At 39.6% G+C, this 18,164-nt stretch overlaps 1 protein-coding gene across 3 annotated transcripts in view; it reads right to left on the minus strand.

Annotated features, from left to right (window-relative positions):
• The window catches only part of LOC115138836 (paired box protein Pax-9-like), a 29,077-nt gene extending 18,341 nt beyond the window's left edge, over window positions 1-10,736 (minus strand). Inside the window, exons 1-3 of one of the 3 annotated variants that reach the window (XM_065025833.1) lie at window positions 10,537-10,736; window positions 9,243-9,875; window positions 6,861-7,012 (exon numbers count right to left, since the gene is read on the minus strand). In XM_065025833.1, coding sequence (XP_064881905.1) covers window positions 6,861-7,012; window positions 9,243-9,875; window positions 10,537-10,540 — 789 coding nt within the window. In that variant the 5' untranslated portion in view covers window positions 10,541-10,736. Of the gene's footprint in view, window positions 1-6,860; window positions 7,013-9,242; window positions 9,906-10,536 lie in introns of all 3 variants that reach the window. The other 2 variants (XM_065025832.1, XM_065025834.1) reach the window with 2 other exon arrangements.
• Between the last annotated feature and the right edge of the window lie 7,428 nt (window positions 10,737-18,164).

Consider the following 18,164-nt stretch of genomic DNA (forward strand, 5'->3'; position numbering starts at 1 on the left):
GAGAGAGAGAGAGAGAGAGAGAGAACAGGTTACAGAGAGGTAGAGGTAGAGAGAGAGAGAGAGAGAGAGAGAGAGAGAGAGAGAGAGAGAGAGAGAACAGGTTACAGAGAGGTAGAGGTAGAGAGAGAGAGAGAGAGAGAGAGAGAGAGAGAGAGAGAACAGTTTACATAGAGGTAGGGGCAGAGAGAGAGAACAGGTTACAGAGTGGTAGAGGTAGAGAGAGAGAGAGAAAAGGTTACAGAGAGGTAGAGAGAGAGAACAGGTTACAGAGAGGTAGAGGTAGAGAGAGAGAACAGGTTACAGAGAGGTAGAGGTAGAGAGAGAGAACATGTTACATAGAGGTAGAGGTAGAGAGAGAGAACAGGTTACATAGAGGTAGAGGTAGAGAGAGAGAACAGGTTACATAGAGGTAGAGGTAGAGAGAGAGAACAGGTTACAGAGAGGTAGAGGTAGAGAGAGAGAACAGGTTACAGAGAGGTAGAGGTAGAGAGAGAGGAGAGAGACAGAGGGGGAGGAGAAGAGGCATTAGGGAAATGTGGTGTAGGTGGTCATTGAGGGAAGGGGACTGGAGAGAGATGAGGAAAAGGAGAAAGGGAGAAGTGAGAGTTATGATGAGGCTTAGGGTTGAGCTAAAATGTACTGTACTGTAGGTTAACGGTAGAGGGGTGACAGGTGAGATAGGAGAAGAGAGGGTGAACGTGGACAGAATAAAATAGGCATTTGGAGAAGTTTAGGTTTTGTTGAGAGGAAGGAGAGAGGAGATGTGGGATGACAGAAATGAACAAGAGAAAGGGGAAAGAAATGTACAGAGGGTTAAACAAGCATGAGCAACGTTTTGGCACCATGACAAAAAATAACTTTGAGAATTCACCAAATTGTTTCAACACTTTGCCTTAAATATTATATCCATGTGTGGTCTATTCTATGACTTATGGGAATCAGAATGTTTTCTGCGGAAGAGAGATCATTTTCGTTGCTGTATAGTGGCCAGGAATTCCTCGACATAAGACCCAATGCCTATATTATTTTTTCTTTCGATGGACATATACAGTCATGACGATGCGCGTGCATTACTCAGATTCTAAACGCTTTTAGTTTTTATGGACCATAGGCCTATATTTAAGGAATGTTTTGTATATTACGAAGCAAAATGCCGTTGGCCTACTTACATCATGGCATTTTAGTTTACGGTTAACCTATCTAATGTTCTCCTACTGAATGTTTTCCATTGGCCTACATAGCCTTTCATTTAAGTTTTATTTTTTCAAGATATTGAAATGATTTTAAAGCTAATAAAATAGTTAATAAAGTAGCCTAGCCTACATAGCCCATGTTGCACATATCTTCATTGGGTACAATTATTTTCCCGGTGTTGGATATTTATAAATCAATATGCACACGTCACATGAATAAATTCAGTTTTATCGAATCCTGATATTCTACACGACTTGTTTTTCGTATAGGCCAACTTTCCCCCCTCCTTTATTCATAAGTATTAAATGTGAAGTCAGACTTGCTTGTTTGTGGCTCTCGATAGTTATTTTAATGGCTATCATTCTACAGTCAATTCTGTCAAATGGAAAAAGGTAAGATTACCAAATGGAAAAAGGCAAGATTACCAAATGGAAAAAGGCAAGATTACCAATTGAATTCTAGTTGTTTATTTCGTTTACATAATTGACTTTCTTTTTGTTTATCGTTTTCATGCCATTATGTTATACAAGACCTGAGATGAATCACAAATAGCCTATATTGACAGATAAAGGACATTTAAATTGGAATAGGCGCCCACTGAATAGGCCGACAGATGAGGATTATTGAAATAAGAAAACGTATGGTGCACAAGGCAGTCTGTAATAATACATATTTTATCATATCTATTCTAATCCAATCTCGAGGTATTTAGACAACAGTAGACCATATTGAAATGCATAAAATGGTTTAGCCTAATAGGCTAATAAATCAGAATTGTAGGAAAAATGCCGTCGTATCCAACATGTCAGTCAAAACCTAATGGTCTTTGCTATGTTGCTATTATGTCTGATGAAAACGATCCTATAGACTCTAGACTACTGGCACGCAAGAAATGCATTTAAAGATTACATCCGAGCCGCCGGCGTTGTTTGTGAATATGCGTGTAGTTACCTTAAATTGAAATGTAATGATCCAATTATTTTTCCAAAGAGTGACATGATATACCCTGCCCCGTGGGCGCGTGACTGGGACAACTCAAGTAGGCCTACGGTGCATGCATGTACTGTAGCCAAAAAATAATATACATCTTGAATTCATTGTAATGTTTTTGATTATTTTCAAATGTTTGCGTGTGGGTTCGAAAAAAAATATATATAATATTTGTTATTAATCTATACATGCTTCATTGACCTGTCATTGGGAAGGAGTTATTGATTTATGTTTCTCATCAGTAAATAGTTGTGCATTGCAGTTGCATAGCCTGTTCGCTGACACTTGAACAAAGAAAAAACAACATTATTTTAGCAAAAGTTTTATTTGGACATAATGAATTCTTCAGCTTTTTGAAATCCCCACTCCTTAATTCAGTCGCCAGAAGTCTACTTGTATTATAAGGAGGGACTGTCGATGTGGGTAGGGAGAGGGCGGGCGTGTTCCGTTGTGTTTTGAAAGTGCGTGCCGACTGCAGTGTGTATAGTGCTTTTAAATATGGGTCTATATGCCCCAATTTGAAAGGATTTAGTACATCAGTAGGCCTAGTTTATCATCATCAAATGAAGTCCCGTTGACAACTATAGGCCTATAGCAGCCTGTTGCACGCAGAGAAAGCCACACTTTGAAAACGGGGCGTTTGAATCGATTAAAACCGCACGAATTGCAATCCAAATAGTTTCAAACGTATCGTATTATAAGTAGTTCTTATATTCTGATGATGGCTTCAGATCAGACTTTGACATCTCAAAACTAAATCATTTGCTTATTGAAACATTGGAATAAAATAAAGTAATAATCTGAAAAATAACTTGACCTATGGCTGATTATGCCATGTATAGACTATCTGAAAAAGGCATTAGGCATACATTTATTATTTTATCCGATAGAATTATATCACCACCGCATGTGTTTTTCTGCATAATTTGTCCCCATTGATGCATCAAACGGTAATCTATTGAAAAAATCAAGGTCTCCATGTATCATCAACTGATAATAACTAGCCAGTCTTTTGGTCTCAAGGGGGGTTTCAATGCTGCATGTATAAACAACAAAACATCACATACATTTGACAACACCATACTTGAATATCGATCAATTCACTTCACATTATACAATTTGAAAAGGTCCGTGTGCCTTTTTCCACTAGGCGTTATGGGCGTCAAGACCCCGGGATTAGTTTTGGCATTATCTCGCGTGCCCCCGATGATATATCAAACGAAGTACGCATGCCTCCCCCTCTCACTTCCTCGCTCACACGTACTATATCACTCATGCACGCTCGCACTCACACTCTGTGTCCTCCACCTCACACGTTGTTTGCACCCTTGCAGCCGATATATTATCCAACATAAAATGCACCATATTTTCTAACACAAGACTAACACCGAGTTTAGTGAGATGTTCTTTGTGAAACTTTTGGAATTAAAATACGTTTATACACACAAAAAAATATAATCTGTTGTTCGACTAGGCCTATTAGTGGGATAAGCGTCGATGAAATTTACCCAAAATTTCAGCAATATCTTTCAACTTCTATTAGATCAGCGTGCAAATCATTATTGGAGGTTAATTGTTAACATATATGTAGCCTAGAACCCTGGCCAAAATATATAAACGTGTCATTACGTTTGAATTATTTAAACCAGTCTTGTTATTCATTTACATTAGGCCTAATATTAGTCATTATAGCACGTTGGTTAAGACAATACGGAAATGCCGTGCAATTAGGAAGTCAGCATAAAATATACAATAATTACACACAAAAATAAAATATATATTTTTTTAATTATCCGATGACTGTTATGATTATCTTAGTCTGTCAATAGGTGTGTCTTTCTGTTTTGTACCAATTGATTTTCTCTTCTTGAATGAAAAAATCATATTAATGTAGAAACGTTGTCCAATTTATTTTTAAGAACAAACTCGTATTTACAATGACGGCCTACCGGACAACAGTGGGTTAGCTGCCTTGTTCAGGGGCAGAACGACAGATTTTTACCTTGTCAGCTCGGGGATTGGATCCAGCAACAACGCTCTAACAACGCTCTAACAACGTTCTAACCACTAGGATACCTGCCGTTCAATGATGCAAATCGACGTCAGCAAGATGACTTGTTTCCTCTGGTCAAGGTAGAAAATATAGGGACTTGAGAAGTCTAGTTTATTTTTCTTCATTGATATCCCTAAATCTTATAAGATAAAGGCAAGTGGCTGCAAAGTACAAAATAACAAGCTTTTGCTGAAAAAAATGTGCTAATTAAATGTGTTACCCCCATACAACATTTGGCTATGGAATATCGCTATATTTAAAGTTTCATTCAAAAAGAACTCTACAACCCTTCCATTTTTTTTTAGCAGTTTTACAACTGCAGTAACTGCAGTGAAATGTGGTATTTGTGGTATACTGCACTCTAACTGACAGTAACACTGAAAAATTACTGCGGTAAAAAAAACGGTGTTAGTTTGGATGCAGTATTTTCAGCAGTTATACTGCACTCTGACTGCAATATTTTTTAGTACGGAAAAGTTGGTCTATTCAAATGCACATTTGGCGTGCTACGCTAACGACCGCCATTGAGCTTTTCAGTGCATCATACACAGTGCCTTCGGAAGGTATTCAGACCCCTTGATATTTTTCCACGTTTTGTTACATTACAGCCTTATTCTAAAATTGATTACATCGTTTTTTCGTTCGTCAATCTACACACAATACCCCATAATGACAAAGTAAAATAGGTTTTTACACATTTTTGCAAATGTTTTTAAAAAATCAGACACATCACAATTACATAAGTATTCCGACCCTTTATTCAGCACTTTGTTGAAGCCCCTTTGGCAGCGATTACAGCATCGAGTCTTGTAGGGTATGACGCTGCAAGCTTGGCACACCTGTTTTTGGGGACTTTCTCTCATTCTTCTCTGCAGATCCTCTCAAGCTCTATCAGGTTGGATGGGGAGCGTCGCTGCACAGCTATTTTCAGGTCTCTCCAGAGATGTTTGATCAGGTTCATGTCCGGGCTCTGGCTGGGCCACTCAAGGACATTTAGAGACTTGTCCCGAAGCCACTCCTGCATTGTTTTGGCTGTGTGCTTAGGGTCGTTGTCCTGTTGGAAGGTGAACCTTCACCCCAGTCTGAGGTCCCGAGCGCTCTGGAGCAGGTTTTCATCAAGGATCTCTATGTACTTCGCTCTGTTCATCTTTGCCCCTATCCTTACTAGTCTCCCAGTCGCTGCCGCTGACAAACATCCCCAAAGCATGATGCAGCCACCACCACGCTTCACCGTAGGGATGTTGCCAGGTTTCCTCTAGACGTGAATGACGCTTGGCATTTAGGCCAAAGAGTTCAAGCTTGGTTTCATCAGACCAGGGAATCTTGTTTCTTATGGAATGAGAATCTTTAGGTGCCTTTTGGCAAACTCCAAGAGGGCTGTCATGTGCTTTTTACTGAGAAGTGGCTTCCTTCTGGCCACTACCATAAATGCCTGCTTGGTAGAGTGTTGCAGAAATGGTTGTCCTTCTGGAAGTTTCTCCCATCTCCACAGAGGAACTCTAGAACTGTCAGTGTGACCATCGGGTTCTTGGTCACCTCCCTGACCAAGGCTCTTCTCCCCGATTGCTCAGTTTAGCCGGGTGGCCAGCTTTAGGAAGAGTATTGGTGGTTCCAAACTTCTTCCATTTAAGAATGATGGAGGCCACTGTGTTTTTGGGGACCTTCAATGCTGCAGATATTTGTTGGTACCCTTCCCCAGATCTGTGCCTCGACACAATCCTGTCTCGGAGCTCTATGGACAATTCCTTCGACCTAATGGCTTGGTTTTTGCTCTGACATGCCCTGTCAACTGTGGGACCTTATATAGACAGGTGTGTGCCTTTCCAAATCATGTTCAATCAATTTAATTTACCACAGTTGAACTCCAAGTTGTACAAACATCTCAAGGATGATCAAGGGAAACCGGATACACCTGAGCTCAATATCGAGTCACATAGCAAAAGGTCTGAATACTTATGTAAATCAAGTATTATTATATATATATATATATATATATATATATATCAAGTATTATATATTTTTATTATGTATTTCTGTTTATTATTTGTAATACATTTGCTAAAATAAAAATAAAAACTGTTTTCACTTTGTCATTATGGGGTATTGTATGTAGATTATGGAATATTCAACAAAAAAAATTGAATAAGATTGTAACGTAACAGAATGTGGTCTGAATACTTCCCGAAGGCACTGTATGTCAAGATGTCAACATCTATCACCTGCAAGGAAATGTATGGGTCCGGAGGTTCCAGGTTCTTGGTTAATTTGTCACAGAACTGAATCAATCATATGCCAGTGATGGACACAAAACTACAATATGTAATAGCAATGTAACAGCACAGTAGCCCTATGTAGCCGAATAGAACAAGCCACAGTAGCCTATACACTGCGGTGGTCGGTGCCTTGTCTAGAGGCATACCGCCCACCTCCAGAGAAGGAGTTAGCGTGTCAATATGATTGAAAGCACCAAGAAAGCATACTCAACTCGTATATTGATTATACAATAAGTGTGAGACAATAAACTTGAAGGTCATCATATTGTACTTGACCTTGTTATTAACACAAATTAGGCTAAAGATGGATAAGGATGGAATTCTATAGAAAAGGAGGTGTTTCCTTTTACCTGTGTGCATTTTGCTTCAGGTTCTATAGAATGCGGTGGTTTATGCTGCACGCCATTGACTAGTTGAGAACTTGCTGATGGCAGAAAATGTGTTCTGTTTATAACACTCCATTCTTCTAGTTTGGCGCTGGGAAAGGACGAACTGTCACTAACTGCAAGGAGCAAAACAAAGAGACACAGAGACAGAGGAGAGGGAAGTCAGAGGAGATGAACTACACGCTACCACTCCCATCTATTGTAGGAATTCATCTCACCTCAAAACTATACAGCTTTTTTAGCAAAACCCCCGACTAAAAGTTATCCTGCAAAAATACGACGAATACTTGAAATGGTAACGATCATCATTTGCTAGGAATGACTTCAGATCCGACCATGTAAATAGAGAAATGGCTAGGGCTATGGTTGTCTTAAAAGGCGTTTCTGCATCTGTTTAGACAAATCTGAATTAGGCAGACTCGCTTTGTGCAGAGGGCGCCTAGCCCTAGTCATTTCTCTATTTACATGATCTGAAGTAATTCCTCAGAACCCTGGAAAACCCGTATATGTGTGTGGTTTTGCCTTAGCCTACTGATCAAACCGAAGCAGCTCATTGCTAAAAGGAATGCAGTAAGACGATTCTTTCGTGTAATGGTCAGGAACATTTAACCAAGCCCGTCTTCCTGTGGGGACAAATTAGATTTACTTTAACCGTTCCCCCTTTGAACGTGATGGATATTATATTATACACGGTTCCCAGAGTTTAGAATAGGAAAAGTAAGCCCACCAGTGTTGTAACTTGAGAAGACCACTGAATCGATTATTTTTTCTCGACCCACTTTACTTTCTTTCAACAAATCAAATTTTACTTGTAGTTGTCTGTTTTGTGCATAAAGACATTTGTTAAAATATTTGTTGAAGGTCTATAAGGTTGGGGTCTTTTTTTAGGGTATTTTTCTTAAATAATCATTCGCTGACATAAAGCTGTCTTAGGTTATTTCGTGTGTGTGTGTGTGTGTGTGTGTGTGTGTGTGTGTGTGTGTGTGTGTGTGTGTGTGTGTGTGTGTGTGTGTGTGTGTGTGTGTGTGTGTGTGTGTGTGTGTGTGTGTGTGTGTGTGAGACAGTGCCATTTGATGACCAATGCCTTTCAAAATATCGCCATTTTCCAAATGCAACTCATATAATTTTTTGCGCATAGCCTATAGGTTTACGCTAAACCTATTGTTTTACGCATGAGGCCTGTACTCGCCATTTGCGTCTTAGTGATATTTTTTACGCCCTTTGTCTTAGAATAGGCCTACTGTATTGAGTATTCACTCCATGTTGTAGTGTAAACCCAACAGCAGATCTATAATAGGCCATATCATAGTCAAGTTTTTCTAAATGAAAACCGGAGTCTCGAGGCTGGCGAAGTAATCGTGGCGCTAAAAGGCCTCACGTCATTCAGTGTACATTATACTTATTTCGGCTTTCAAAACCTGCCGCAAACATCTGCTAATAATTTGGAAATGCATACATTGTTTATAAAGGCATTCTTTGAGAACACATTCCTCCCCGGGATTTCTTGTTCGGCTTGAAGATCTGCGCTGCGTTTGAGGGGCGAAGCCTTATTGTTTAGATTGTCGGAGTTAAGTTAAGACATGGAATGGCCGCGGCCTCTGGTATCTAAAGAGTTATATTATACAAGCTCTAAGGAGAGTGGCATGTTTCTATCTACAAGGCGGTGAGATGCAAGAGCTGTAACTAACAAAAACAAGTTCTCTATACTGAGATAGGGCCTTTTACGCAACAACACAGGCCTTCGGTAGCCTAGTTCAATATAGCCCGTTTAGCCTATTGGAGCATTATGATAGTCTAAAAACGTGTGAAACTGCATTGCAGGCGTGTGAATTTGAAGCGAGGCAAGAACAAAATGTGTGGCTGCAAGACATGGCAAAGCTTTGAACACCTCATTTTGATTTGAGTTCATCTCCTCGTGCACCGCTGCGCCTTCCCTTCGTTATCCCACTAATATTCCACATCCGCCCCAAGCCTTCCTTCAACCATCTGTTTTAATGCAACCGTTTGAACTAGGAACTAAACGTTACCAATACATGCACTCACCGGTTCTAGCAAATAACACATCACTAACTTAGAAAGCCAATACATTTTCGCACTTCGTTCACTATTTTATTTTTCATTAGTAGAATAATGATCCTGATAAAAAAAAAACGGCAGAACTCAAAATGTAAAAAGTTACACATCTGCCTACCTTGCGAAAGGCCCACTACACGCAAGTACACACGCAGACACGCAAAGTACGCACACGCAACGCACCCCCTGCTGACCCATGCGTTTTCCTATTTATTTTAACCATTAACAAATACAAATTCTTTGCCCATGTACCAAAGTAAAAATCATGCTTACTTTGTTGCTCTGTTATCGACCGAATCCCCAGAATATCTGTTACCGAGTGCGATGAGGGCCATATCCTGTGCATAGCCATGTGTCCAGGGAGGGAGTGCATGCCTGGGGGAGTCGGTACTTTGGTTCCAGAGGCTCCGATGGGGGTCGGATACGAGTATATGTGGTTGTATGGTAGCGTTGGTTGAGGTGGTTGGTGAGACGACTGCTTGCTGGACTCATACTGACTCTGCTGGGATAGATTGCCAATCTTGTTGCGGAGGATCCGACTGATGGAGCTCACAGATGGTAGATTAAATTTGTCACAAACGCCATCAGCCAGTAGCCTGTCTCGGATCTCCCATGCGAAAATACCTGGGTCCCTCTGCTTGTATGTCCGTATGTGCTTCACCACTGACGGCGTGGTGACCCGTGGCTTGCTGCCCCCGATCGCTCCCGGGAGTATAGAGCCGGTCTCATTGTACCGGGCCAGTATCTTGCTGACGCAGCCGTGGGACACCCGGAGCTGTCTGCTGATGTCGCAAGGTCTGATGCCCAGCTGAGCGAGCTCTACAATCCGCAGCCGGATGGCGTTGGGTAGCGGTCTGCCGTTGACGAAAACACCGCCGAGCTGGTTCACCTCTCCGAAGGCTGGCTCTGGTGTCATGGAAACATATACAGAGACAGCTAAATGAAACACACATCTTAAGTTAGACAACTTGTAGCTGTAGTAGCCTGTAATCACAACAATGCCCTATTATGACTAGTGTTGTTAATCATGCCTAAATGCTAATGCGGTCTGCAATGTTGTTTCCACCCGGTTAAGGACGAATTAAATGCTTATTTACAGCATATGAGATTGTCTTAAATGTATTGGGATGTATATAGAATATGTATGTCTTTATAATACACTCAAAACAGATGCGTAAAACCCAATTTAGCGTGTGATGAAAATAAAAACATTTCCTAACTGCAGTCGCTCATAAAAACCCCGCACATTTTTTCAGTTTGTCCATAATATACTGCTACATTGTAATACCGTTGTGTTTTACTTTCAAGATACAGTTGCAGTACAAATCAAATGTGTTTTACGCATATCTATGATATAGGCTAGTTTTACCAATCAGCTTCTAATAATGGTAATTGGAAAATCCCATCGTAAAAACTAACTGAAGCGTAAAACAACTGTTCGGTGTATCCATACAATCGCCTTATAAGCAATATAGGCTAATCATAATTGAGGCAGGAATACCCGGGGCCGAGTGACTGTTACAGACTAAGTCTATCATCGGCACAAAATGTTTCCATATAAACTTACCCATTGCGTTTAGTCCACAAATGATTATTGGGATCTCGGAGTTATACCTTCCGTCCAGTTCCGCGTCCAGTTTCGCTGGTGTCTGGAAACCTGTCTAGGGGAGCACAAATCCTCGCTCTCCTCCGCCACGGGTAGGCTACTGCGATAACCAAACTACGATAGTAGCGAGAAGGACAAATCCGCGATGTGTTTCCTGATGGCAGCGGAGACAGGTTTACATTTCAATCCAGACAATCATGGGCCGGACTTCCAAAACTTTGCTTCTCCCCGAGGCTCGGTCCGCCAATGAAAGTTTGAGTTTGTAGAGAGTAGCTTTCCTATTGGACTGAAAGTTTGACATGACATAGCAAGGTAACCCCCTCTCTTCCACAGGAACTACAGACAGGGTTACCCTACCACCACGATTTGCAATTATGAGTTGCACTACACAGGAATGGTAAGTTATAATATTCATATTGTGATTATGAATCATACATAACAATGAATTAGGCTACAGGATAAACCACCAATGTAATCATCCCAATATATTAATACAGTCAAGTGTTTGGCTTTTGCTGCCTATATAGTCAGTGAGTCATTCATGTGATATGAACACAAAATTATGAAAGTGAAAATAACATCTTACATATTGATATTCCATTTCCTCAGTTCAAATGGATAGTCTAACGTCCGTAAAGGCTGTCTTCCCTCACCAACCAAAGAAATAACAAGAGACATTGAGAATATTTGCACATCATGAAGTGGCACCCAGAGTAAGGCCAACGAATCTTATGATGTAATATTCATAGGCCTTGACTTTGACTTATAAATACACAAACAAAAACAAACAAAATAAGTTACTGTCGGAGTTGGTCGTTAGGTCATTGCCTATATTGCTCATTCCTGTTAGGCTACTAATACAATTGTATTTCAATGTTTTATTGTTAATTTGTGTATGCTTTAACCAATTTTGATTAATCTCTTTCCTCTTGCATAATTTTTCTATAATCGAGTTACGAAAAAAATTAATATTTCTAGGTTGTATGTTGATATTCAACTGAGTGTTTAAAAAAAATATAGGTCTAATGCGTAATCTCAGAAAACTTGGCCTAGAGAGCAGACTATATGTTTGCTATTAATAGCTTGAATAAATGTTAGATTTGCATATTCAACACAATGTATTTATACAATTTTTAAAAAAACATGTATTTGAGTTACTTATAATTGCATATTTCAAATACATTCTCAATTATTATGAAATATTTTATTTAAAAAAGGAATATGAAACAGTAAGCATATGGAGGTTTGCTGTTATGTCATGTTTATTTATTCAACGTATAGATGCATACCATGAATGCGCTAAATTAACCCTACACCTATATTTCACTCATCTGACAGGCAATATAGAACGCCTTCCACACGTAGGTAATCGGACGCTTTGTTTCCTGTTTACAGGAGAAACTATAGCTCTTAAATTAAAGCGCTCGGTGGTTGGTTGACCTTTGCTCACGGTTCTCTTTCTCTTGTTGCTAAGGGTCACTTCACAACAGTAAGCTTAGTTTGCTCGGCATCTTAGAAACATATTTCAGGGTATCAACACTAGCCTATATCGTCTATACACACATATACGTCGCTCAAGCTTATTCTGCAATGCATTTAGTCAAGATTGTCTTCGACTCTGTCCATCTTCTATCTGTCCGTTTCTTCCAGGGCCCTCGTATTTTATAGCAGCGATAGATTCCAGGTTAGTGATCACTGAACTCTAAAGTATTTCTCGCTCGTTTTCCAGCTGTTCTATTGGTGCACTTCATACAGGGTTTACCCCAGCGTTTTGCCCCAAAGGCTTAGACTTTTCTCTTTCCATCTATGCGGGCCGCACCCGTGTCTCACTGGGCCATGGCTGCGGCGGAACTGCTCTCACTTGGGGCCAAAGCCACCGGTACTTTTCAGCTGACATTTAGCCTATATAACAATGGCCAACTGTGAACTTATCACCTTCTCACAAACTGTTTTGATTATGCAGAGGTTCTTGATTCTGCTCTTCACAAGTCCGGACTGTCTGCCTTAGCTATGGAAACACATGTCCCTAGTATAGCCTAGTGGAACACTGGCTCTAATGCGTAACACTGACGTTACAGTCGAAAAGCAGCATAAGCGTGTTCCTGGTGTACGCATTTGTGCGGACCGGGCCGATTCACCTGGCCCCCACTGTCGATGGCAGCCACTAATGCCTTAAGGATCATGTTTACCGTTGGAAAACGTGCTCAACTTGTTTCCATTGAGGTGCTTCGGATGTCTGGAATAACAAACAGAAGTCTGAGGGATCAGAGGTCTCCGCTCAGCAATTAGTAGTGTAGATACGTTCAGATTCATGTGATGCTATTTAAAAAGCATTTACTTTACTAACATTATACTTATATTATTTATTCCTATTCGGACCATGCATGGTGCAATGTTGATCAAGATTCGAAGTAGGCTTATTTATGATTTTTTTTTTAACTATCCGTTGGTTCACGAGCAGATCCAGCATCAAGTGCCAATTCAATTCCCCAGGGACGCGCGTGCATTGGGGCCAATCAAGGCATCGAGGGAATTCGCTTGCCGTCCATTCCGCCTCCGTAACATTCTAATACGAATGAGTTTCTTATGATGGGTCCCTCGGCTGTTTAGCTCTATTCTTCTTTCTGTCCACACGTCATCTTATCGCAGTGAGACATAAATCTGAAGGGTAAATTGGGCATTGACAGATAAGTGTTAACGATGTGTGTAGAGGAATGTGAAGAGATATATGCGCTCTTTAAGTCTGCCTAAAGAGAGAATAATTATCGTGTTTCATCAGCGAGATTTAGGCTCAGATTGTATTACAGCCGAAACGATATTACATCAGATGTTTGTATTATTGTTGTTGTTGTTGTTATTGTCTGTACTATTACTGTTATAACTGTGGACCTATTATTATTATTTATTATTATTATTATATTTTTGTTATAGCCAAGCTTGGTAGGAACTGACCATATAAAAAAAATCGTTGTGTATTCCATGTGCAGGCCTACTAGGCTACAGTAGACCTACATCCTCCTATGTGTATCTCTATGCATTTTCCTGTAACCCAGCCTTTTTTGCCTTACATTATGCGTTGCGATCACCAAAATAGTTCCATTTGTAAATTCATGAATTCTGTATAACATCGCCTACCACTGAAGAGATTAAAGGCGATGAGTGATGTATCGATGGAGATCACAATAATTAGCATGGCACGTCATCTAATCTATCAGATCAGCAGGGGATCTTTTGATGTCTGTGTTGCCATGATTTGTAGCCTATTATTTTAACCCGATATTTTTCCAATATATTATACAGTTGACTAAATAGGTAGGCCTATAAGTTTTGTGGAAATCTAAAAGGCATGACTAACAATGAATTCAACTCTGCTCTCCATGCATGTCCTCAGTTTAGGACGATGTTCCTCGCGCATGGTATAGGCCTAGTTTTAATACTAGCGGTGCTCTGCTTATTTGAACTAAAGGAATGTAAGGCATGCATCGTATAGTTGACTAAAACAGGATTAGCCGTGTCGAATAGTCCTAACCGCAAGTCAACGCATCGCATCCTTTCTGATCTGTAGAACACGACTAACTGGACCAACGGGACAGTCGACGTAATAACCCAATTTCAATATTTTCGTTTCTGTCCATTGAGCTCGCTTGTAACCCATGTGGAAATCCTTAATTTTACGCTCAAAATGGTGCAAACATAATTTCAATTTCACGCACCAAATCCAGATTTTTTAGGCTAAAAGAATGCAGCCATTAAATTATCAATATTCCGCTGCCAATTGCACATACACATTATCTACCTTACCTCTGTTGTAGGCCTATGCCATTTTAAGATAGCCATGCACTGTAAAACATACCTTTTTTTCTAATTATGTTGTTTTTTAAGGTAATTCAGTGGCTGCCAGTTACTGTAAAAAAAAAAAAAGTACAGAATGTTACCGTAAATTAAAGTTTACAGTAATGTACTTTTAAACCAACGCTTTACAGTAATTTACAAGTAGCCTAACTGTGATTTATTTACAGGGGGGTTCTCAGCATATGGCATGCTTGCTGCTATTTTGGCTGCATGGTGATAAAATTATTTTATGTTCCTAGGCTACATGTATGAAGTATTCAACACATTGATTTAATTAAGGGGTATACCTATGTTAAGATCAGTATTTTTTATTACATTTGAGTGCATCAGATAGCCAGATTTGTATATATTTATTATAGGCTTACGCCTCGTTTTATTTGCACTGTGCAATCAATATGGTCCAAATAGCCTACAGGTTCTTTTTCTGTTTGACCTATTCCGATATTTCGACGAGACAAAAACGTAACAAGCAGTGGACATCTGATGCGCTGTTCGGGTTGGTTGAGCCAAACACAGAGCATATTGGACTGATCTTGGAGTTATTTATATGTGCCCTTATAAGGCAGACTAATGTCCCTTTCGGTAGGTAGACCTACTGTAAATTCAGGAGGATGTACCCGATCAAGGGTGTCTAGGATCGTATCGCCTTCTATTCCCATAAAGGTAAGGATTAACGCACCCCTCGACCACTATCTAATTTTAAAACGATACAAGTTATTATAAGGCAGGCTGATGTAGCCCTCTCCGTGAATCTAAACAGCGCGTGCATGATGTTCCTGGGGTGGCTCGTGACATTCTTTTATACCCAAAGAGGAAAGGGATAATGCAGCCTCAGCCGTTCTGAAATTCTAAAAGAGAATAGGCCTATGTGTGTTGCTTTTATTCAGGGCGTGAGGTCATGTTGGTTATTCCACTATATTATAGACTGCATTGTCACCAGAGCAAGCCTACAGTATAGTTTAAACATTTCCTTCAACGCATGGACTATAGGCCAATATTGAGGTTGCCTAACTGGGACAACACAATACTTTCTGTTCTCAACAGCCATGTTTAGATTTTATTGTCCAATTATTTTCTCAAATATTTCAGAAAAATATCTAAAACTGAATTTTCTACATGGTAATTTGTGGTTGTCTACGGTAAAGCCCTTGTAGAAAACGAGGGTTTGCCTGGTTCAGTATTTTTAGAGAGAGCGTCACGCCGCAGCAGCAGCAGCAGCGCCCCCCACCAGATTGACCGGGTATCTCAAGAGATTCTCTCCACATTTTAACCTTAATCTTGAATTTTACATATTTTTTTTAATCTTTGAATTACCCTAGTATCCTCAACAACAAAAATTAATGGAATTGTACTCCTCCAGTACTCCTTTGACTGGAATTAGGTAAATCACTTAATAGATTATTTTTTTACCTTTATTTAACTAGGCAAGTCAGTTAAGAACAAATTCTTATTTTCAATGACGGCCTAAGAACAGTGAGTTAACTGTCTGTTCAGGGGCAGAACGAAAGATTTGTACCTTGTCAGTTCGGGGATTTGAACTTGCAACCTTCCGGATACTAGTCCAACGCTCTAACCACTAGGCTACCCCTTCCCCGATGATCTATTTTGAGGAATAGGCTATTATTGGCTTATGCACATCATCTGTTTTGTGTTTCACCTATTTCTGAGTGACTCCCTCTATATCACATTCGCCTATATCATTGAGTGTACATGTTGTATGATATTGCACCATTCTAGACTATATCACATGATATCTAATTCACGATGCCCTGCATTGCCCAGTTTATCCTTTATCTCCCTGCCTGTATTACATCTTTTTCAGACAATATCATTTGTATGTAACAGACTCATCTAATTCAGTGTAGGCCTATTTATGATGGCTATACATTGCCTATCAGGCAGTGGGATCCGTTTCATATACAATCTGATAAAGCCTAATGTTATTGCATAATCCGCTATGAGACGTGCGCAGCAAGCAACATGTCTCCAGGTTGAACGGTTCCAAACAGAAGGCTATTTCATAATGTCCATGGTGAATAGCACTAAAACAACGTTACCACCATGTCTTACACGTTGTGCTGTACACTTACTGCCTCAATGCTTTTTGTACATATTGATAAAACATATCATAATTCGACCAATTTCTTCAAACGTCAAAATCGTCGCTTCATATTTTCTATTTTGTAGCCTAATGTAAAACATTCCTGGTTATTTAATTGTGTATTTATTGTTGATAATGTATCTTAACGATATAATCCTTTATTGAAACAATAAGTGGACACCTCACCTCTGTTATGGTTAAAAGCTGAGGGATGGGCCTGGAGAAAATAATGTAACCACTATCAAATTTATACAGAGCTATGGATGCAAGAACTGACCATCCATGACATCACAAGGATAGTTTTAACCATGTTTTGAGGCTTTACAGTGTTTGTTTACATTGTTAACAAACATTGGCGTAAAACAAGCTTGGATTTTGGGTTCTGATGGGGTACGACAGTTGAATTGAAGCAAGTTATATTCTTAAAATATCAATGGGTTGCCCATATATAATTAAATTATATGTCCAAAAATTGATGTAGCATCTAAGGATTTCATGTAAGATGGGCTTATGTAATAATATAACATCCAGAATTATAGCAGGGTAGGTGGATATTATGGACGGACAGAACGCGCTCCTATTAACTTGATGACCAGTAATCAACTTTCCATGACAGTGGCGTTTTGTCCAAATTAAAGCCATTTGACGTTATTATAATGATGTTCTTCAAATTGCCTGTTTTGCGTATTCATAGCATGACCATTTTATGAACAAGACTACGTGTAGGGATTTTACATTGAATGAACATTGATGTAGTGAATGGAATCTTCATTTGATGCAGTATATGACCACTTTTTCTAAGAATAACAATCTCTCAACTAAATGTGAACCAGAGGATGAGGGCGCGAGCGTTCACTTAGAATTCCACTGAGACTGACCCAAAGAACGTCTGAGAAGAAGTCAATGGAGTGTACTAAAAGCCTTTCCTCATAACAGGCAAATGATTCGTCTATCAGCCATTGCGTTTTGGGGTACTGTATTAATAATCAAAATAATTAGGATTCTCTTCATTTTTTTTGTCTCGGGATAGCCTATACTGATCGTTGTTAAATGGATAAGTCCCGGACTCTAATTGTGTCTCTTTGCCAAATCAAACTATCATAGTTGAAATCGTGTGACAATCATTACTACAGTAGATTTAAGGAACTGTGATAAATCGCTTATAAAGTATCTGACGCTAATGGCCTCTTGGAATCAGCATCTTCTACTAAGAGAGATGGAAGTTTGTCATGTTATTGGACAGACAGAAGCAGAAACAGAGTTATCTGGTGTAAACGGACTCCTTTAGAATCGTTAGGCCTTATTTATAACAGAAGGCCTATCCTTTAACGTGAAATCGTGACGGCATGACGAAGTGGCAATATGAATCGAAGAGAACTCTGGGTGAATTTAAAGGTTGTGCATACAACCAGTGTAGATATAACTTTGTATCTTCTCTATGTTGCTCAGTAGATAATGCACATGTTAAGACGCAAGGCAATAACTTGATATCAACGAATCATTTGCCTATTGCTAAAATATCATCGTTCCTTTTCAGAGTTTAACATTGATGCAACATAGTATGTAGACTAGGCCAGTCTTATGCCATCTCTGTGAAATGTTTATTCCGGTCGAACGGCAAAAAGACTTACCCAAA

The sequence above is a fragment of the Oncorhynchus nerka genome, linkage group LG12 (genome assembly GCF_034236695.1).
Source record: "Oncorhynchus nerka isolate Pitt River linkage group LG12, Oner_Uvic_2.0, whole genome shotgun sequence".
Taxonomy (NCBI): domain Eukaryota; kingdom Metazoa; phylum Chordata; class Actinopteri; order Salmoniformes; family Salmonidae; genus Oncorhynchus; species Oncorhynchus nerka.